The sequence below is a fragment of the Strongylocentrotus purpuratus genome, unplaced genomic scaffold (genome assembly GCF_000002235.5).
Source record: "Strongylocentrotus purpuratus isolate Spur 01 unplaced genomic scaffold, Spur_5.0 spur5_scaffold_5, whole genome shotgun sequence".
NCBI lineage: Eukaryota > Metazoa > Echinodermata > Echinoidea > Camarodonta > Strongylocentrotidae > Strongylocentrotus > Strongylocentrotus purpuratus.
Genome location: NW_022145611.1, coordinates 5,825,210 through 5,847,247, shown reverse-complemented (window position 1 = coordinate 5,847,247; position 22,038 = coordinate 5,825,210). Strand labels below are relative to the sequence as shown.

The following is a 22,038-nucleotide window of genomic DNA, read 5'->3' as shown; positions in this document are numbered from 1 at the left end:
TCGATACCCATTTACTTCACCTGGGTGGAGAGTGGCAAATGTAGATTAATATCTTGCCAGAGGATATAGTGCCACAGCATGACTCGAACTTCAAACCATGTGATTCACAGTCCAGCAACATATTCATTAGACCCACAAACCTACATATAAAAACTACCGGTACTCATATTCTAATTATCACAAGATGAGAGTTTTGTACACTTATCTCACATTCTAAAAATATTGCCAGGGCTCACAGACACAACATTCCCCTTGTAGAACGGATACAGATTTATACAATGATCCGATGGAAAGACTTTGATTAACTTACCTCTAGGTCATGAATGAGAACGGTGTTATTCCGTGCCATAGCCAATACACGGCATCCCTGGACCTAATGCAATCAACAAATGATAGAATTGAGTCAGTAAACAATAACCTGTAATAAAGCTAGATGTACTTAGTTTTCACCATTTTAAACAATTGAAAATAAGAAAATGAATTTTTGAAGGTGCGATCACTCACACACACGTTGGTAACTCTGTGACGAATCTTGAGAGTCCCTTCCCATTTCTCCTGTACTAAAAAACTTCTAAAATTCATATTTTCACTTCAGAAAATTTTCCATTATACATTCCCCCTGAATATAATTATTGCAAATGTATTTTTATACAACGCCTGTATAACAAAATAATCTATAACATCAATAACTAAGTAAATGAAAGTTTATGAGATTTTCTGTACAGAGCGAGTCGTAGAGAAGCTGGCATGACACATCACAGCGGTGCCAATTTCTGTTTCAATGATGACAATTAAAAAAATAATTATAACTTAATTTTTAATCGGATATTGCTCAAACTTTCACTAATTTGTTGCTCTCTTTTTTTTGTTTTTATCAAAACCAACTTGATATCAGGGTGGACTTCCTCTTTAAAGAAATCCTCTAATTTCTTTCTTAGACTGAGGGTTGCAAAGAGGTGTTAACCATACTTGTAAGTGAGTGACTACATCACTGTGACCGTCCAGACTCCGGAGAAGTAGACCATCACTCGCTCGTCTGAGGGTCACGGTGCGATCCTCGGAGGCCGTGATGAGCAGCCCCATGCCGCCCTCTAGTGTTGAAGACATGGCAGTCACTGCGAAGGATGGTGTGCAGGAGTAGTACCAACTGACCTTGGATTTCTGTTCACAGGTTGGAAGGTGTGAGAGACGAATCAAATCATCGGTTATCATCAGACAACAATCGCTTACAGGGAAGCCCATGAAACAGAAGGCTCACAAGACCATGGGCCTTCTAAATGTTATACTAGGGTTCACAAGATCGATGGTCTACGAGACCAACATGCCGGCTTCGCAGACCTTCTAATTTTTTTTGGAGGATTCAAGAGATTGAAATTGATTGTCCCTTTGTCTCATGGGCTGTCTGTCTACTAGGATATCCTAAACAACAATCACTCCAACTACCGTCGCCTTCATCATCCCCACTATTCAGCATCACCACTGCCATTGTTACAATCATAATCATCATCATCATCATTGGAACCATTATCATATCATGATGCTTTTCATCACCAGCATCGAAATCAACATCATCATAATCATTGTCATCATAATCATTGTCATCATAATCATCCTCATCATCATAATATTACAATCCTCAAAACATCAAGGTAAGTTTAAAGCTTGCTCTAAAGTGGAAGTTAGACCGAGATCCAAGATTTCCCTTTATTAAACTTGACTTGAAGCTCGCATTGGGGTTTAACTGAATTAGTAAAATAGAGCCCCAAGTGTCTTAGCCTTAGAGTTTCCTTCAATACATATCATACCTGTACGTTGATGTTAGCAATCTCTCCATCAGCCAGCCCTGCATACAAGCTATTCCACTTCACATGCAGGCAAGTTATCTCCTTTCCTAACACCAATGTTTGGAGAAACTCCTTTGCCTGCAAACAAAACATGAAACAAACACACACACAAACACACAGAACTTTATTCTTGCGATAGAATTTATCATGTAAATTTTTATGGATTAATAGAACACTGTTAATACGAATTAAATGCTAGTAAAGGACCAGAAAAAAGGCTGAGTGCAGAGTATCAACTTTGCTCGGCAACATTAATTTGATTTTGAAAATAGCCTTTTAGTAACCTTCCCAGAGCCTTATGGTGCCCCCTAAGCCATGGGTATGACATCTCTGCTACAGAGACCCTAATCATAACGCAACATTATGTTCTATTGAAATAGCCTCTTAGTAACCTTCCCAGAGCCTTATGGTGCCTCCCAAGCTATGGGTGACAGGTCTCTGCTACAGAGACCCAGGCAAGGGCTACTGGGTTGATGACAAGCCCCCACACCTCGTCAAGGTGGACTACTTCATGTTCCTCATCAAAAGAAGGGGAGAGAGAGAGAGAGAAGAGGAAGGAGGGAGGAGTAAGATAGAGTAAGAGAGAGAGAGAGAAGAGAGAGGGGAAGAGAAAGAGAGAGAGAGAGAGAGAGAGAGAAGAAGAGGGAAGAGAGAGAGAGAGATTGATTGTCGAGGAAAAGACAGAATGTAAACAAAAGAATGAAATCAGGAGAGAAAAAATGTTTAAATAAGAATGGGATAAAAAAAAAAAAACATGGACAAGAATGAAAGAGGGAGAGAAATGAATACAGAGAGGAACATGGTGGAGGGTTTATCTGGTAAAAATCCCAAGAGATTTCTATTTTAACCACAATTCTAAACTCAAATCTTCTCACGGAATTAATGTCTATCCGGCCATTGATACGACCTTATAGAAGATCTCAACAACTTCCCAGGACAAATTACACAGTATGTATGGATACAGGCTGCAAGATAGTAGATCGACAGATGATAATACCGGAAACTCACATGACCAACAGCCCACAAGCTTGATAATGTCCAACTCATGAGCTTTTTGAGGGGTTCACAAGATTAATAGCCCATGTGAAAGACAGTCCACAAGACTGACATTTTGGCCTCATGAAATGACAACAATTTTTTTCTAGGATTACAAGACCAATACTGTCAGTCTCATAGTTCATCGGTCTACAGGGATGACCTGCTCTGAACCTACCTTAACATCAAACTGAACCAGGTTTCTGCTACCATCACTAGCAAATGCCACCATCTTGTTTGCAGTAGTGTCTCTCCACAGCTCAAAGTGCTTGATATTCCCTAGAGCTAGGTCCTCTTCTGCATCAATCTTGTTGGTCTGATGAGTTCAAATTCATATACAAAGGGATTTCAATCAGTGCAAGTTATAAATTGATGTGAAAATCAGATACAGGCCATTTAAATGCCGGCTGTACCAGTTCAGCCAGAAGGGATTAGACCACACAGCGAGGTCACTGACAGGTGGCTGTCTCATTAACTCAGCTCACAATCAACATAAGAAAAAGAGGATCACGGAAGACCAACAGGCACCGATTGGGGAAGTTTTCTATATAGAGGGAGCAAGTACCTACTGGTAGGACAGTGTGGCTTTAATGTACATTATTGACAGCAACAATCTAAGAAATCTAGAAGTTTTGATGCTGAACTCTGCAGACAAATGCATTACGTTCATAAGACCAATTAGACAAGGTTTACAAGACGACCACAAGACCGTTGTGCTTCTTTTAGATGGACTATCTCTATATCAAATTAGTATGTTCTAAAATACATTCTTCCTAATAATATGTAATATCAAGTAATGACATGACTCAAAAACTAAATATATTAGCACCATTAAAATATATATGTACAATAAAAAAAGAAAAGAAAAGGATATGGTGATCAAATTACAAAGGGCCACATGTAAGGTGAAAACTGCAAGATTCAAGTGTTGGTGAAAAGGACTTACTGCCAGGTTGAATATGATGAATCTGCTGTCTGAAATGCAGGCATATAGTTTATCCTCAATGATGTACATGTTGATCACATAGCCTTTAGACCGAAGGCTGGAAGTTGCCTTCTCTTGACGATTAGCATCTTCTGAGTCCTGTGCACTCTGTTGAGCTGTGTTAGACTCGCTACCTTTCTTGAGGCTTACCGAGGTCTCACAAGGATTGTCAGGGATACTGTCCTTTGAACCTGATGAATTTGAAGCTCTTGTAACCTTGGACTGGTCTTTGTGGCCCTTTTCCGTTTGAGATATCAATGTCTTATCTGGTTCTGGAGAATGAGCACTGCTGATCCTTTCATGCAATGCTTCAGGTTCTTGCCCTTTCTTGCGTAGAACTGTATCTTTAGGACTGTGTTTGGGTCTCTTTGCCCGGGTGTCTTCCGGTAACGGTTTCCATCGCTTTCGCTTTGTTGCGAAGGGTTCCCCATGCTCTCCAGAAGTACACCTTTCATTGTCCCTACTCATGATTGCCTCTTGTCTTTGGCTAATGTCATCAATGTCTTGTGGTTCTTGCTTTATTCTCCTGAACGAGGTTTCAGATGATGTTACATTCCTACATGATGATCCCATTATTGTTGCATCTTCATCTGTGTCTGACTGCAAAGGCAAGGTTCCCTGTGATCTAGGTTCATCTGTTCTTTCCCTTCTAACTCTAACTTGGTCCGAATGAACTGCAATTTGAAATGGTTCTGCAGTGACATCAGACACTGTTGACAATCCCATGCTCTCGGTCACCCTGTCTCTGTCTGTGGACATTACATTGGCATTTACCAGCTTGGCTACCGCTCCAATCACATCACCACTTGCGGGTACAGATTCCCTGTGCATCAGACGTTCACAGTCGATTCCATAAAGTGTTTCATCGTCAGAGAAAATGTCCACTTTGACTCCAGCTCCGCAGCTGTTAAGCTCCTGCAGGGTCTTAGCAAAGCTCTCTCTGCTCATGACCTGTGGAAGCACTTCAATGCTCTGGCCAACGCAAGACTGCGGAGGAGGGCTTCCTACGTTGATACCTACTACATCTTGGTTACGCCCCACATCCCCGAAGGTGTCCATTGTCCCCTGTCCCTGATCCGACACGGTCCTGGCAGGGCTCCCAAACGTTATCCTGAAACCCTCTGTTCTGTGACTGGGCGTGGTTTGAGCCATAGACATCACGTTTGAAATCCTAATGTCACCCTCCGCTCCAGACTGCACTGCCTCACTTACAACATCTCCCATGCCAGCCTGCTGGGGGGCTGCCTGAAGACTAGGACCTCGTCCGGAGGATAACTGAGACTGGTTTGATGATGATGATCGCCCTTCATCTGTTCTGCTTCCATCCCTTTTGTCCATGGAAGAGACTGATTTCTTAGCCTTTCCACTCGAGGTCAATCCTGCAGAATGTAGAAAATTGATGAGTGCTGATTTAAATTGAAATTGATGGAATGACAGAATATTTATAGATTGCAATTATACACAGGCAACCTGAAATATTATCATTTCCACCTTGCAATTTGCCAATTTCATATTCTTACAAGATCAAAACTAAAATCATCTGTTTTGAATCAAACAAGTGATTATGACTTACACTTTAAATAGAGATTCCTGTAATGTGAGCTTCCAAAAGATGTTCAGCTTTTGATATCAGTATCAAACCTTATCAGAAGATAAGGCGCTGCTCATACACTTTCTGATACATTTTATGAAATCATAATTTGAAATACATGGATAAAATCAAAACTAAGGCAGGTGTTTTATTCATGATAATTCATGAAACACAAAGTACAATTGTATATCCAGTCCAGAAAGTGTTCAGCAAGTTTCTGTCCAAACGCTATGCCCTTTGCTCTTCATTGTACATTCCACATTCCTTCTTGTTTACAGACTTGGGTGTACATAACATTTAAATGCATAATAGACAGGTTTGTGTATTTTGCATCAGTGCTATCACAAGTTGAGAGAAGGGTAAAAATGTTATCTTTATTTATCTCTCCCCTTCATCTGACATACCTAAAAGAAGATTGAGCCTCTTCTCTCTCAGACCAGTAAGACTGCCGATGACCTGTATAAATAAAGCACAACAAGCGAATCATAAACATCAGGGACATTGCAATACTATTTAGAAATGTTAATGACCACTCGCTTGAATACAAACCAATATGATTCTTAACATCATGAACTCAAGGTAATCAAGATTTTATTTATATGGTGACAAAAATAGAGCACTGATACCACCACATGAGAGAGTGTATTCCTTTTAAAAGTAAAATACAAAAAACATGGATTAGAATGTGTAAAGGAAATTAGACATAACATAAAGAGAGAGAGACATTGTTTAACAAAAAATGCAATATGCTTTGTTGTTGTTCTAGTTAATAGTGTTTAAATTCAATAACAAAGTTATTCAGAGAGAACGAGAGACAGAGAGAGAGAGAAAGAGAAAGAGAGGGAGAGGTCGGGGATTATGAATTTGGATTGTAGATTTTTATTATCAAACACAACAGCAAAACAAGGGCAACCCAAAGAAGGGAAAAAGGTAGAAAATCAAATATCAATTAATTACATGAGGAAAGCAACTACGAAGATCGATAGCAAGCAGAGCTGCCAACCCCTAACTTAACAAAAATTCTATTCTTTACCCCCCAAAATCCAACAACTTATTCTTGATTGATAAGTACTTTTTTTTTGTTAGACTGTGTTCATCGAAATTTTTGAAGAATTATGCATGGGTACATTTTTACAAACATTAAGCTAAATATGCAAAAGTTTGTCATGAATGATCGTTCAATGAACCAATGAGCGGCATAAAGCTTATAAAGCCGTCGCGAGACCTCCGATTGGAAACTCAGATCATAACATCGTTGAACTGATACCGAAGTACAAACAAAAACTTAAAAGATTTAAACCCACCGAGGTAAACATGAAACAGTGGAATGAAGCAAATACTACTGCATTGCAAGCCTGTTTAGAATGCACAGACTGGGAGGTATTAGTCGAACAGTCGCTTGATAATACCACTGATGTAGTGAGTTCTTATATAAGATTCTGTGAAGATATGTTGATACCTGAGAAATGTATTAAGATGTTCCCAAATAACAAACCATGGATAGACAAAACATGTAAGTCGTTTTTGGTAGACAAATTGAATGCCCATAACAGAAATGATATTGAGTAAAGGAAAGAAGTTCAGAAAGAGTTTAAAAAATACATATGTAAGAGGAAGAGAGAGTATGGGTCTAAGATGGAACATAGCTTAGGTACAGGAGACTCTAAGAAAGCATGGGGAAGTTTTAGGAAAATTACAGGATATCAAAAGAAAAATACTCTCGCTTCTGTTGTAAACCCCAAGTTGTTTGTCGAGAATTTGAATAACCTTTTTTCACGTTTTGATGTAGAAGTCAACAGGAATATGATGGAGTTGTCAAACATTAAGGGGGAAATTTTATCACATGTTACAGAAGACAATAAAGTAGTCATCAATGAACAGGAGTGTTAGGAAGACGTTATACTCTGTTAAGTGTAGTAAAGCTATGGTTCCAGATGGATAAGGTGGTAAAGTTTTAAAGTCATGTTGTCAGCAGCTGTCAGAGGTTTTTCACATGCTTTTTCAGTGGTCGATGGATATCCATTCAGTCCCATTGCTTTGGAAATCAGCCATTATTTCACCAGTACCAAAAATATCAAAACCAAAAGATTTGAATGATTACCGACCTATAGCATTAAAAAACAAAAATCATGAAATGTTTTGAACGTGTCGTTAAAGGTATCTTGATGGAGGAAACAAAGGCATTTACTGACCCTCTGCAGTTTGCCTATCAAAAGAATAGGGGAGTTGATGATGCTGTTGCTGTTTTGTCACATACAATTTTAAGTCACCTTGAGAAACCCAAGACATATGTAAGAGTGTTATTCATTGATTTCTCCTCTGCTTTCCAATACGGTTGTGCCCCATATACTTATTAATAGGCTGTATCATGACATGAATATTAACCCAAACCTGTTGCTTTGGATAGGTGACTTCATGTCAAACAGGTCCCAGAAAGTGAAGTGTAAGGATATTCTCTCACAAACAAGGATCTTAAACACAGGTACTCCGCAAGGTTGTGTCCTCTCGCCTACATTATTCACATTATTCACAAGTGAAGTAGAAGACCAGACAAATTCCTGTTGGAAAGTTGTGAAATATGCAGACGACACTTGCATAATTGGTTTAATTACAGATAGGAATGAGAACATGTATAGAACCAAGGTGGACGACTTTGTTATGTGGTGTAAACAAATGTCACTGATCCTTAATATTAAGAAAACGAAAGAAATGATTGTGGATTTCAGGAAAAAGGATAATGTCATTTTGCCGTTGGCTATTGATCAAGAGGATATAGAGATGGTTTCAAACTACAAATATCTAGGAACCCACATTGACAAGGATTTCAGTTGGAACACCAATACTCAAACCATTGTGTCAAAAGTTAACTAAAGGTTATTGTTTCGCTGAGCGAAATTTATTTTGCGGTTTTTTCAGCAAGTCGAAAATCTTAGAAGAGATTTTTAGAGTTCAGATTCTTTGTTTCATAAGAAAAAAGGTTCATTTTGTTAATTATAATATCAGAAAAGCTAGATATTCATTCTCTTTCAGCCTAAATGAAGCATTTAGGTATTTTATAGAAGGTGAATTGGCAATTTAAATATTTACAATATCTGTTTATTTATGATCGATGTTTTTTATAGTAGGATTTGAAATGGCCTTTTCTTTGAGTATTTGTTTTTGAAGGACACCTTACTTTCGGCTTCGATAATAAGCGAAGCCATTTTAGACACTTGTTCGTGTAGTCTGTCGAGCGTCAAGTCACTGGAGATGAGCTCTCCAGTTTTCCCAGTTTTCCCCGTTTTGTCCTGTTTTTACAGTGACACCAGTGAGCCCAGTGTTTCGGCAGTAAATTGCTAACTTCCGGCCAAAGAATTTGAATTTGAGTCTGTGTTGTCTTCGACTCTTCATACTACTCTTCATTTGAGGAAGCTAATAAAGACTTCATAATCCCATTTCGAGTTTGGAACTTTTGCAATTTGTTTCATGGTCAGCGAACCAGTTATACCTCCTAAGGAAATTGAAAACATTTAATATCAGAAGGGAGACTCTTCTTTTCTTCTATGATAGCATCATCAAACCAATTATCTCCTTCTCCTGTCTTGTCTGGTTCTTCGGTCTCACCTCTCAAAATAAAATGAAACTGATGAGGGTAATGAAAACTGCAAGTAAGGCAATTGGCTTACCGGTTAAACAACTCGAAGAGATAGCTGAATCAGCTGTAATCGATAAGTTCAATTGTATCATTGAGGATGAAACCCATCCTCTACATAGACATATTTTTTTCAACAAATCAGGACGGGTCAGGCTTCCAAAAGTAAAAACAAATAGATTTAGGGGGTCATTTCTCATACGTGCCATGACACTACACAACGACAGGTTCAGGAGGTAATTGTTAATTATTTATTTATTATTTATTATTAGTTACAGAATCAGTTATTAAGGATATATGGATGTACTGCATATTTATTTAAACTCTTGTAATCTGCCTATAACTGTATAATGATATTACCAGTAGTGATCTCTGGTATGTCTATGGTTGTAATTTGTGTGTAATTATGTTTCTATACCAAAGCCTACACTGAATACCAGTCTGTACTCATATTCTATTGTGTGTTATATTTATTCCTGGTTTTGTACTTTGTATAAACTGATAGTACATGTATGTTAATTGATGTTATATACATTGAGAAACAGCCGGGAAATGATTTTTATGCCATGTAAATGTGCATGATCAATAAAATTGAACTTGAACTTGAACTTGAACTTGAAAACATATTTTTATAGACCATTGGTTGAATATGCATGATTTTGTCATGACTGGTATGTTCGATAAATCAATGAACATCCCCAAATTGCTGATGTGAGATGCTTGTAGAATGCTTTACAGGAGAGAATGGGCAATTTGCCAGTAAAAATGGCACACACATAAAATACACAAGCACATTCAAATTATCTGATTTTTGTTTGTTTTGAACATCAATTTTATTGAGGAAAAATTGTACTGTTGTATTTACTTTTAAAAATTGTACGAAATACGGTAAAATTGTACTGGTTGGCAGTTCTGAACAAGTTATAAGCCCACGTCTCACTATACTCACTGTCTCCTTTTCTTGCTTGAAGCTCTTGAGCATAGCCTCTTTCTCCTGTATGATCTCGACCAGCTTGTCGATCTTAGCATTGAGTTTGTCCATCTTGGTCTGGAGTTTGTTCTCCTGCAGAGTGATGTCCAGGAGACTGCCCATGTCACCTACCATGGTGTCCAACTAGAGAGAACAAACAAAGAGAGAAGAATGAAAGAGGGAGAGAAATGAATACAGAGAGAGAAGAATGAAAGAGAGAGAGAAGAATGAAAGAGAGAGAGAAGAATGAAAGAGAGAGAGAAGAATGAAAGAGAGAGAGAAGAATGAAAGAGAGAGAGAAGAATGAAAGAGAGAGAGAAGAATGAAAGAGAGAGAGAAGAATGAAAGAGAGAGAGAGAAGAATGAAAGAGAGAGAGAAGAATGAAAGAGAGAGAGAAGAATGAAAGAGAGAGAGAGAAGAATGAAAGAGAGAGAGAAGGATGAAAGAGGGAGAGAAATGAATACAGAGAGGAACGTTGCGGAGGTTTATCTGTTACAAATCCCAAGAGAATTTCACTTTAACCATCATTGTAAATTCAAAACTTCTCACAGAATTAATGTCTGCAGTGTGATGTCCAAGAGACTGCCCATGTCACCTACCATGGTGTCCAACTAGAGAACAAGGAGAAGAATGAGAGCAAGGTTTGCGGTTTCACCACATATTCATTTGACAGTTGGGTGAGTTGGTGAGTTGCTCTATTTTGATGTTTCAATAGATTTTACCTATCATCTTCAGGATGCGGGTGTAAGGTTGTATAAGGGTTTACATATCTCTTCGACTTGAACTTCATCGGCTGCCTGTAGGACAGAGAATAGCTTTTAAGATCCTACTGCTAGACTACAAGTCTCTCAACCACCGATGTCCCCCGTACATAGTTGACTGCCTGGTTCGTTGTCCTCGAGTCCAAGATACCCGCTTATCATCATCCATCTGGCTCACTCAGTGTCTTTCTAAGAAACGTGCTGGTGAATTGTCTTTCCCATCGGTTGCTGCAAAACTGTGCAACCAGCTACCTATTGCTGTGCAGCAGCCTCATCTGTTGACCACTTCAAGAAATTACTAAAGTCACATCTATTCTGCTAGGAATTACTTTATTACTAGCCTACATATACACGTACTTAACAATCTCTGAAAAGTGACTAACTTTTGTTTATAATTGGCCAAAACATTGTAGAGCGGTGTGTGGAGGGTGTGTGGAGCGCTATGTAACTGCAAGGGAAATGCGCTCTATGAAATATATATATAGTGCAACTCTTGCTTAACAGTACATTACAAATTACACTGACACCATGGCTTTACTGTAACTGCAATATAAGGTAAGGGAGGGTGGGTGGTGTGTGTATGTTGGGGGGGGGGGGGGTACACCAGTTCCCTTTCAGTAAATTTTAGGATCTGAAGACCAATTTTTGGCTTGTTGGACTACTTGATTTGATACTCTAATTTAAATTGGTTAGAGATATCCCTGTATACAGGGCTCAACACTGACCAGTATTTTGGTCACTGGGTCACTACAAGTGTTTTTGGCCCTATACACATGCGAGGTCCTCAAGACTTTGAGTGAATCGCTTTCTACCTAGTAGCCATTTATTTCGTAGAAAGTGAGAAAATTGCAGGATATTAATTCTGAAGTTTTAAGGACTCCTCTGCCTCCTCCTCCTCATCATTTAATTACCAAGGGAGCATTTGCACTGTTGGTCATTCAAACAAATCACCAGCAAATCACTCCATATTTTTAGGCACAATCATACATACCATTTTCCTCTTCTGCATAAACTTCTTCTTGATTTTGGTTGCTTTCAAAACTGTTGGACTCTTAGTTCTTTTCTTCACTCTCCCCAAGATGACGGGTTTGACTGGTGTTCTCTTCACATTTGCAGACTGTATGAAAGAGAAAGGGGAACAGTATAAAACACATGCTAGATTCATGAATATATGGTAGAAACAATGAATACAATCTAGAAACAACAAAAATGGACCTAATATCAAGACTTTATTCCAAGAGTTTCTCAATGAAAAAGCAGCCTGACTGAACTAGGTGACTGGTATGATGGTGCAATATGCATCAATCTTATATTTTCTCTTCACAGCTGAACTTTTCACAGGTTTCACTTCAATTCATATTTATTTCATTTCCAACAGAAAGATAAACAAAGGTATTACATTTCTTCACACATAATTAATTTTTTCTGGGAGCTATACAAATACACTTTGCACAAAATAAAATGATTACAAGAAATTCTCAATTTCTATTGAGGTTTGCCCAATACAGCAGCAATTGATGTACGAGGGTGGATTCCAGCCATACATATGTTATTACACAAAACAAGTTAATTGAATAGCTCATCACAAATTTTTCTTCAAACAAATATCTGTAAGAATAACAACAAGGTTTACTTCAAGTGTTTGGAGTGTAATGCCTAACAAACTTTAAAATCTAGTGCTTAAAAAAAAAAAATCTTCAAAAAAAAAAAAATCTTCAAATAAACAATTACAACAAAGGTTTATTTGATTTGATTGGAGTTTAACGCAAAATAAACTTTCAAAATTTAATAACTATACATAATTACCTTGGATGTCTTAGACTTGGGTTTTTTCTTCAGAGGTAGTTTATTTCTGACTTCTTCAACTGGAGATGGATTTCTCTCCTTGGCTTTTGTTTTCTTGTCTTTTTTCTTCTTTTTCTTGTGAGCTTTCTTAATCTTCACAGTCGAGCCAACCTATTCATGATAAGAAGCAATGAAGTAAAACCATGTCTAATACTAATAATACAATGATTTCTTACAATTGCAGTACTGTTACTATTAGCATATCTTTTGAAAGTTAAGAACATTAACTACAGAGGTAAGTGTTCTATTATAGACATTAGAGTACCTACGGGCGAGAAGAAAATAAATAATATACTAACTTCTTAGTCTAGGCTTCGCCACTTTAAGTTATAAATCGCTTGGTCTTTTCATATTTAAATTCTAATACCATTACTATTAATATGTATTGCCTGTTAATAATTAACAAACAAAAAAAGTTTTGCTCTATCACTCCATAAGGGTACCTACTTTAGATTTGAAAAGATGATTGGTACTAAAAAATCGGAGAATAGCGTTGAAGAGAGCCATAAAAACTTAAGCTTTTTGACTTGTACTCATCAGAGTAAAGCGCAAGAATGAAACAGAAAGCCAAAATCGATCAATATAAACAGAATTTAAAAGGAAACAAGAAAAAAGCTTAAGTTATGGCTCTCTTCAACGCTATTCTACTTTAGATTTGTTATCATTATTAATAGCAGAGTACTTTTACTGAAGCAAGAGAATAACATTTTCAAGTGTGGTCATTCCAGGTATTTGTGTGTTAGTTCAACACTGCTTTATACTCCATTAAGTTTTGAAAGTGAGTTTCTGTTTACTCTGAGACATCAATATTTTGTTATTATGATTACACATGTGACTAAGAAGGAAAATAGGATGGTACGTACCGCAGGGGATGGAATGCTACTCGTGGATGTGACACTGGTATCATGTCTCTCAGAAGGTTCTCTTGCATCAGGATTCTCATCAGGTTTTCTGCTGCCGATGCCTTGTTGACTCTGCCCTTCTAGTGACCTACTGGGTTGAAGTGTACGCTGATCCAAATCAGCAATGGTCAGAAGCTCTTCCCTGATACCATAGGTAGCGGACGCGACGAAACTCTGCCTTTCCGATGATCCTCTCTCGTGCGGCGCATCAAGCACTTCTATGCTGCTGCTGTTGGTTTGTCCTGGATGACTCTGCTCTTTATGCAGCAATCGCTCCCACTCTAGACTGGGTTGAAATGCCATTGATTCTGACGTGTCTGGAGGCTCTAGTTTGACAACAGGAGTAGTGACAGAGTGTGATGGATAAACTGCCTCTGGGTCTACGGGACTAGCGGAGGTGACGGCGTGTGATGGATGCAACCTGTCTTGACTCATCAGAGGAGGGGCCTCCTGGATGTCGCCAAAGTGAAGTGTGTTCCCTCGGATAAACACGTCCTGATTGGGTTCACTCGTCTCCAAAAATTCAGGTGCTGTTGATGATAAATGAGATGAATATTACTGAAAAAGAATATTTCACAAAACATAAGAAAATATGACAAGGGCAAATTCTGGTAACCCGACACATGCTCCGCCGACGATTGCTCCGCCGACATTTACTCCGCAAAACGCGACAATTGCTCCGCGACATTTGCTCCGCGACATTTGCTCCGACGTCAAATGCTCCGCCGACAGTTGCTCCGCCGACAGTTGCTCCGCCGACAGCTGCTCCGCCGACAATTGCTCCGCCGACAGATGCTCCGCCGACAATTGCTCCGCCGACAATTGCTCCGCCGACAATTGCTCCGCCGTCAATTGCTCCGCAAAACGCGAGAATTGCTCCGCCGACATTTGCTCCGCCGACATTTGCTCCGCCTGAAGCGACACTTGCTCCGCCGACAATTGCTCCGCCGACAATTGCTCCGCCTGAAGCGACAATTGCTCCGCCGACATTTGCTCCGCCGACATTTGCTCCACCGACATTTGCTCCGCCGACAATTGCTCCGCCGACAATTGCTCCGCCTGAAGCGACAATTGCTCCGCCGACATTTGCTCCGACGACATTTGCTCCGCCCAAAAAGTGTCCCATAAACTACAAATGCTACTAGTACTACGACAAATGCTTCGCCGACAATATTTTCTTTACACCTATTTTTTTCGTTTCTTTTTTTCTTCTTCATTTTCTGAATGCATTTCTTGAAATAATGTAGATGAAATGAAATGAATGAATGTTGATGAAGTGGGAGGAAAAAGGAGTTACCTAAAAGTCATTTCGAATATACTGAAATAACTTTCCATCTATCACTGTATGTCCCATATAATGTATACTAAACACTCATTACATGTCGTGGGAAGTTTTTAAAAAAAAGTAGAGCAGCAAGCCACATTCCCCAATACGCGCATACCTCCTAGTTAATTTCAAGTAGCTCATCAATATGTAATACCTGAAATTACCTCGATCAATGCATCTTACTAGGTAAAGCATTATGCAATGTAATAGGTAATCATGGAAGTTTAGAAAATAAGTAAGGGGGATTTACCAAGTGTTGATCTTTTTAAGAGTTTTAGAAAGAAACAAAAAGATATTGAATATTTCTCAGCGAAAAAAAGGAACAAGCTTGTTTCGCATTTTAAGAAATGGCGATTTGACTTATGATACTCATGTTGATTTAACTTTTATTCCTGTGCCCCCTCACTCCCCTTTATGCACTGGAGTTCAAACTATGATTTATATGTGTACAGTGTATTTTTTTTTTTTACTATAATGTGTTTTTTTTTTATAACTTTCTTGTCCTTTCATTATTGTTAGTTGTTCTTATACATATTGGTTTTTTTGTTTGTCTAATTATTACCAATGACTTGTAAATATGTAATTTTTATATGATTGAAAATTTAATAAACACACAAATATAAAAAAAAAAGTTTAGAAAATAAGGGCTCTTATATACGTAAGGAAGAGAACCCATTCAGACGGGAAAATGAGATGGCAGCCTTTCTGCTTATTCACATTTATACAAATCATTTTGTTGCAGTTTGATGTTAGTTCGTCATGATAAGCCAATTGCTCTTCTTCCGGTGGCTTCGTGAGTCCCTTAAATTATTTAGTGAAAACAAAGTACTCGAATGAAACGGAGTGTTTTGCACACTAACATATATATATTAAAGCTACATACACTTAACTAAAGGAAAGAAACCTTTAGAAAATGGACTGGATATTATTGAAAATATTATTCTAAACAAGAATGTACTACATGATTGTATTACTTTACGTTTCAATTTCACGAGAGAAATAGAACTCGAGAGGGGGAGCAGAGAAGAAGTGATGGAAATGAAAGAAGACTAATAGCATGAGAGGAAAGAAAAGAGCAAAGAAGACAAGAAAACGGTGTAAACAGGAAAAGGAGGAGCATGGGAGAGAGAGAGAAAGAGAGAGAGAGAGAGAGAGAGATAGCCTTGAGCTTTGGATCAGCTAATGAGTAATACATGAAACAGATTTTGAGCGGAGTAATTATCTTTCGCCGGAGAACTTGCGTAAGGAGCTATAATTTTATTTTTTATTTTTTTAAATCAAACATTATGGGGAATAGCAAAAAACGGTTGTCTTTTTTGCTCTTTTCTTTCCTCTCATGTTATTAGTCTTCTTTCATTGAGGTAATTTCAGGTCGTACATATTGATGAGCTGTTTGAAATTAACTAGGAGGTATGCGCGTATTGGGGAATGTGGCTTGCTGCTCTACTTTAAAAAAAAAAAAACTTCCCATGACATGTAATGAGTGTTTAGTGTACATTATGTGGGACGTACAGTGATAGATGGAAAGTTATTTCAGTATATTCGAAATGACTTTTAGGCAACTGCTTTTTCCTCCCACATTATCAACATTCATTCATTTCATTTCATTTACATAATGTCATGAAATGCATTCAAAAAATGAAGAAAAAAAGAAAGAAACAAAAACAACCCGTGAAAAAAAAATATTGTCGGCGAAGCATTTGTCGTAGTACTAGTAGCATTTGTATTTAATGGGACACTTTTTGGGCGGAGCAAATGTCGTCGGAGCAAATGTCACCGGAGCAAGTGTCGCTTCATGCGGAGCAAATGTCGTCGGAGCAATTGTCGGCGGAGCAAATGTCGGCGGAGCAAGTGTCGCTTCAGGCGGAGCAAATGTCGGCGGAGCAAATGTCGGCGGAGCAATTCTCGCGTTTTGCGGAGCAATTGACGGCGGAGCAATTGTCGGCGGAGCAATTGTCGGAGGAGCAATTGTCGGCGGAGCATCTGTCGGCGGAGCAATTGTCGGCGGAGCAACTGTCGGCGGAGCAACTGTCGGCGGAGCACCTGTCGGCGGAGCGTTTGACGTCGGAGCAAATGTCGCGGAGCAAATGTCGCGGAGCAATTGTCGCGTTTTGCGGAGTAAATGTCGGCGGAGCAATCGTCGGCGGAGCATGTGTCATGGAACCCAAATTCTCCCTCAGCAAGGGTAATAAAACAAATCAATACACTTTCAAAATGAAAAAAATTGTTTTGGTCCTTTCAAACCACCTCACTGTGATACTGTATAGTTATATTTCAATAAATATGCCAATGCATACTTTCAACATGCTATTTTTTTCTTCTTTTCTCTTAAAGCTTATCTGTACTAGTTTAAAGGAGGGATTAGACCACACTGTAATTTCACTGGACAGGTGGTTATCTCATCAACTCAGCTCTCAATTAACATAAGAAAAAGAGGAACACGGGGGACCAATGGTCACCGCTTCAGGCATTGTTTTCTATATAGAGGGAGCAAGTAGCTACCAGTAGGACAGTTTGGCTTTAAAGCACCCTTCGCATACATGTCGCAAAACCACATTTCTTTTAATTTGGACCAAGAGAAAACGATTTTCTACCGAGAAGCCTGCTTTCACTGACCTGTAAGCTGAGAGAGGATATCTTCTTCATCCGCGTCCTCACTCTGAATCAGATCAAGAAGCTCCTGTTGGAATTCAGTGCTGAGGTTCATGATGTCCACACTGTCAATTGTATCCTCGGAGCGGCTCGGTGACGAGGCCAAGTGACTGAATCTGGAAAGAAAAGCAAAGACATAATTTATTATAAGATGGGTAGAAAAATCCCTGCAATCAGATTGGTCAATTACTATGTAGTTATTTTTAATGGATGCATGCGATATCAGGGATCGATACCACCAATATCCCTTTTTTGAAATAATTCTCATAATTTTTTTATTTTTTATAAATATTTTTTTAAATAATTTTTTTTTCTTCTCCAATGCACAAAAAATAATTTACTGTAGCCCAAAGCATGGTCAGAGCAATGTTCTGCCCTGGTAAAAATATTGACTTCATTTTTTGAAATTGCATAACATGGTAATTCATAATGCTGAACCAGCTTGAAATGTGTGACTATATGTGTCTGTTTATTTTGATTCTGGCAATTGTTTTATCGTCTTTCTCCATTTTTCTTAGATCATGGAGATTAAATGTTTGTGACTGATGATTGTTTAACCCGACTGCTGAGGAAGCAAGTGTTATACTTGCAACCAGGGACCCATTTCACAAAGCCTTTTTTCCATGACAAAGGACAAATATCAGTGAAAAATCTGCTGATAACCAATCAGAAGCAATGATTTCAGTAGCTTATACAAACATCTGTCATTTGTCACTGATGACAAGTTTTGTGAAACACCCCCCAGGGGACCGACAGCTTAAAGTCCTCTCCGCAGGATTCAGTGTAATGAGGATGAATGCCTTACCCAAGCGGGCATTGACCTGGTTTTGAACCTGAAACCTTCCAGTTACGAGATCACTGCTTTACCACTAAGCTTTCCCGCTTCCTCCAACAGTAGTAGTAATGGATTTTGTTTATATTTTTCTTTTGGGTTACTGGCTGGGCAAACTAGACTAGGTTCTAACTTTTGATGGTCACTTACAGTGAACTGCACTAAATTCTTCAAACCAATAACGGTAACATAATTTGTAAAGTTGATATCTGTGCAACAATAGCAGGCACTTTATGATTAGGGGGAGTATCGTGGCCAAGTGGTTCAAGGCGCTTGACTGGAGATGCAAAGGTCAAGGGTTCGAAAGGCATACCTGTTAAATCTGCCAGGGGCCTTCTTCGCTTTGGCCAGCATCATACGCAGCTTCTTCTGCTGCCAGACTGGCTTGGCAACATCACTCAGCAGACCTTGGATTTTCTCCTATTGACATAAGCATACAAGTTTACCATTAAAATCATTGAAGTTGGGTATCTGAAATGTGCGGTGTTCAAGTCAGAATTATCTTAAACTTTCATAATATAGATTTCAACACATCTTCTAGAGGCAATGACAAATGAAGAAAAAGAGCTTTGTGTAACTTTATATTCAAATCTGAAACCTTTTTCAAAATTTGAGATACCCAGCAGCCCTCCAACACAAGAGAAAAAAAATTAAAAAAACATTCAAAACTTGCCTTTAATTATGCAAACCACCTGCTTATTTTCAAAGCAAATATAAACAAAATCTGAAGAAATTAGGAAATACTTGCAAAAATGTGTTAGTTCCTTGTTCCTCACGTATATCCCATGTAGACTAAATGATTCTCCCTGTTGTTGTTTTGTTAGAATGTTGTCTTTTTTTCCATTTAAGAAAAATAAATCAATTTGAGGAAGCTAGTTTAAAGGTACTATGTCCCATTTGCAGGCCCAAAAAATGAAAAGGTTAAATTCCAACAGCATTTGAAAGATAATATTAATTTAGAACTTCCCTAAAAAAGGTGGGATTCGAAAATGTCTTCAAGTGGGAAAATAACAACTATTAGTTGTCAAATCGACTTAGGAGCTATAGAGCCAATAAGTAATAGTCTTGATTTTCAGACCATTGTACCGAATGGTCATACGTTTTATGGTGCGCAAAGATTCAATCAGTTTAATTTTGGCCATCACAAGAAATGGGTTACTGATGTAGACAAATGCTCATGTACCCTTTACAGCTCAATTTATATATGTTATTACCAAAGAAGAAAAAAAGCCAGTCAGTCACTCAATAGTGTCTGACTGTGAAGTCTAGCAAGTAAACGGGTTTCCTTGCATAATTTGAATATTAGGGCACTGCTAACGTTTAAATTTCACAGATAGGACCTACATGACATATTCATAATTCCTGCAAAGTTCTACAGAATTTGAGGTTGGCTCCAAAAGGGAAATAGTACCTTTAAAAGAGAAAGAAAGAAAGAAAAGTACCTTGAATATATGTCCTGCGTCCGGTTGTTCAGCATCTTTATTGGTTCTCAGTCTGCTCCTGGCATTGGTGAGGTTTGGACGGGGGTTCAGACAAGATGAACGGGCAAATGATGGAACGTCAAGGCTAGACTTGTCGGCCACGATTTCTCCAACTTTACTTTGAACAGGTTCCTTGTGCTTTAGGCTGCTGTCCTTTGTCCCAGATGAGGAACTTGGCCTAATGTCTTGATCATATCTGTTTGGAGTTAAACTTTCCATGTGACACAGGGTTTTAGATGCACCTTTGCTTGACTCACCGGTAACAGTTTCTCCACCTTCAGTTGTCACCATTTCTTTGTGCTCTGAGTTGTTGTTTGCAGTTGAGGAGGTACTTGGTCTTATATCCCGAACATCTGTACCTCTGATTGAACTTTCCACGCGCCTGTGGCTCTTAGATGTAAGTTTGCTTGACTCATCACTTATGCTGTTGTCTGTTCTCGCAGTTGAGGAACTTAGTCTTATGTCTTGACCATTTGCACTTGTACCGGTAGTTGAACTTTCCTTACAATTCTGGATCTCAGATGTCAGTTTGTCTAATGAGGGTGGACACCGAATCTCTGTACTCCATTTTCCATTTCCCTCCTGCAGAGAATAGAATGACGATACCGGGGCTGCTGACAACTCAGTCTGAAGAGTGGATGTTGGAAGGGTTGTTGAAGCTGTTTCAGAAACTCTTGCTTCATCTGAAGATGTTGGCCTTCCCATTTGAGAGCTCATTTTAGAAGTCTCTTTGTCTGCAGCTTGAGTACAATGAGAATGAGGTTGACATGATACCTCTTCAAACCTTGTCTTACGGTTTGGCAGTGCTGATGACGATGACACTGTTGGGTGAGTGGGTTTCAGAAGGAATGCAGAACGATCGGCAGCCTTTTTAGAAACACTTGCTCCATTTGAAGAAGTGACTTCAACAATGTCAGGAGCATTATCTTTCGCGTGAAGGGCCTCACGCAAATGTATTTCAAATCTGTCAATTGCAGAAGTTGCTTTTGGGAGTATTTTATCACTTTCAGTGGGATTACCAAGAGACTTTGATTCTTTCACAGTGCGTTGCATTGGTGGTTGGTAAGACGTTGCTGAAGGATTGTTCTGCAATGAAGCTGTGGACTTCTTTTTCTTTTTAAATTTTCCTTTGAAAGGTTTTGGAGTGTTTGGAGTGTTCCCAGTCTGTCCTTGCTTATTTCTTATTTTGGGGGACACTTTCTTCTTTTTCTTCTTCTTCTTCTTTGGTGTTGGGCCTCCTGCGATCTTAATATTTGGCTCAGATTCTGATCGCATGTCCTTCTTAACCAAGTCTGGGTGGGCTTGTTTACTAGGTTCGTGTTGGTCTGATGGCTTTTCAGAGTGACTGCTGTGGGCAAACAATTCCTGAGACGCTACGGAATGTTGTGTTGCCTTTACGAAGTTCACCGTTGTTGTCACATTGTCTCTTTTCACATTGGCCTTATTTTCCTCCTCCTTCCTCTTCCCACCATTCTTCTGCACCCTGAGTTTTACAGTTTTCTTAAAAATCTTTTCACTCCGTTGTTTTACAGCCTGCGTTGGAAACCTCTGTCTGGATTTAAATGCATGTGAGTTGTCCCAACTTGCACTGGGCTGTTCAAATCTTTGATGATAAGGTCTTACAGCGTGAGCCGATGTTCCAAACCTCTGTCTGGGATCAAATGCACGTGAGTTGTTTTCCCAGCTTGGTTGTTCAAATCTTGGGTAAGGTGGTCTCCAATAGAATGGGTTGCGAGTCTGTTGCCAGTCTCCTTGGTGATGTCGAGACTGTCCTCCATAATGATAATCCCTGTTGGAATCTTGATGGCTCTGTGGATACTCTACATGTTGGAAGCGACCTTGGCTTGGGCTAGCGTTTGCGGGTCGGGGTGTCTCCCATTGAGTTGATGTGATCGTCGGGCTTTCAGATCTCTCGGAACAGCTGTGAAGAAAAGAAAGTCCACTTTGAAATCATCACTGATTGAATGGCAGGGAATGATCTCCATGCATAAATTGATAAAAGCTGCACATAGATTACCAACACATCGTTCCAGGTAAAGTAAGAACTACACAATTTTCAGGTAAAAATGAGAGTGGTAGATAAAATCAAATGGAAATGTTTTAAGCAAATCAAGTTTAAAAACAAAATCTCAACTTATGTTTAATATCTTGGCTTTCGTCTTTTTGGCATACACACACACA

The 22,038-nt window shown here is 38.9% G+C and overlaps 1 protein-coding gene across 2 annotated transcripts in view; it reads right to left on the bottom strand.

The window, feature by feature from the left end:
* The window catches only part of LOC763525, a 32,373-nt gene that overhangs the window by 6,297 nt on the left and 4,038 nt on the right, over positions 1-22,038 (bottom strand). For both annotated transcript variants that reach the window (XM_030998748.1, XM_030998750.1), the window contains exons 4-16: positions 19,819-21,778; positions 18,690-18,796; positions 17,509-17,660; positions 13,527-14,095; positions 12,625-12,774; positions 11,810-11,935; positions 10,036-10,200; positions 5,860-5,911; positions 3,826-5,243; positions 3,058-3,195; positions 1,806-1,922; positions 970-1,161; positions 311-373 (exon numbers count right to left, since the gene is read on the bottom strand). In XM_030998748.1, the coding sequence (XP_030854608.1) occupies positions 311-373; positions 970-1,161; positions 1,806-1,922; positions 3,058-3,195; positions 3,826-5,243; positions 5,860-5,911; positions 10,036-10,200; positions 11,810-11,935; positions 12,625-12,774; positions 13,527-14,095; positions 17,509-17,660; positions 18,690-18,796; positions 19,819-21,778 (5,209 nt within the window). The remainder of the gene's footprint in view (positions 1-310; positions 374-969; positions 1,162-1,805; positions 1,923-3,057; positions 3,196-3,825; positions 5,244-5,859; positions 5,912-10,035; positions 10,201-11,809; positions 11,936-12,624; positions 12,775-13,526; positions 14,096-17,508; positions 17,661-18,689; positions 18,797-19,818; positions 21,779-22,038) is intronic.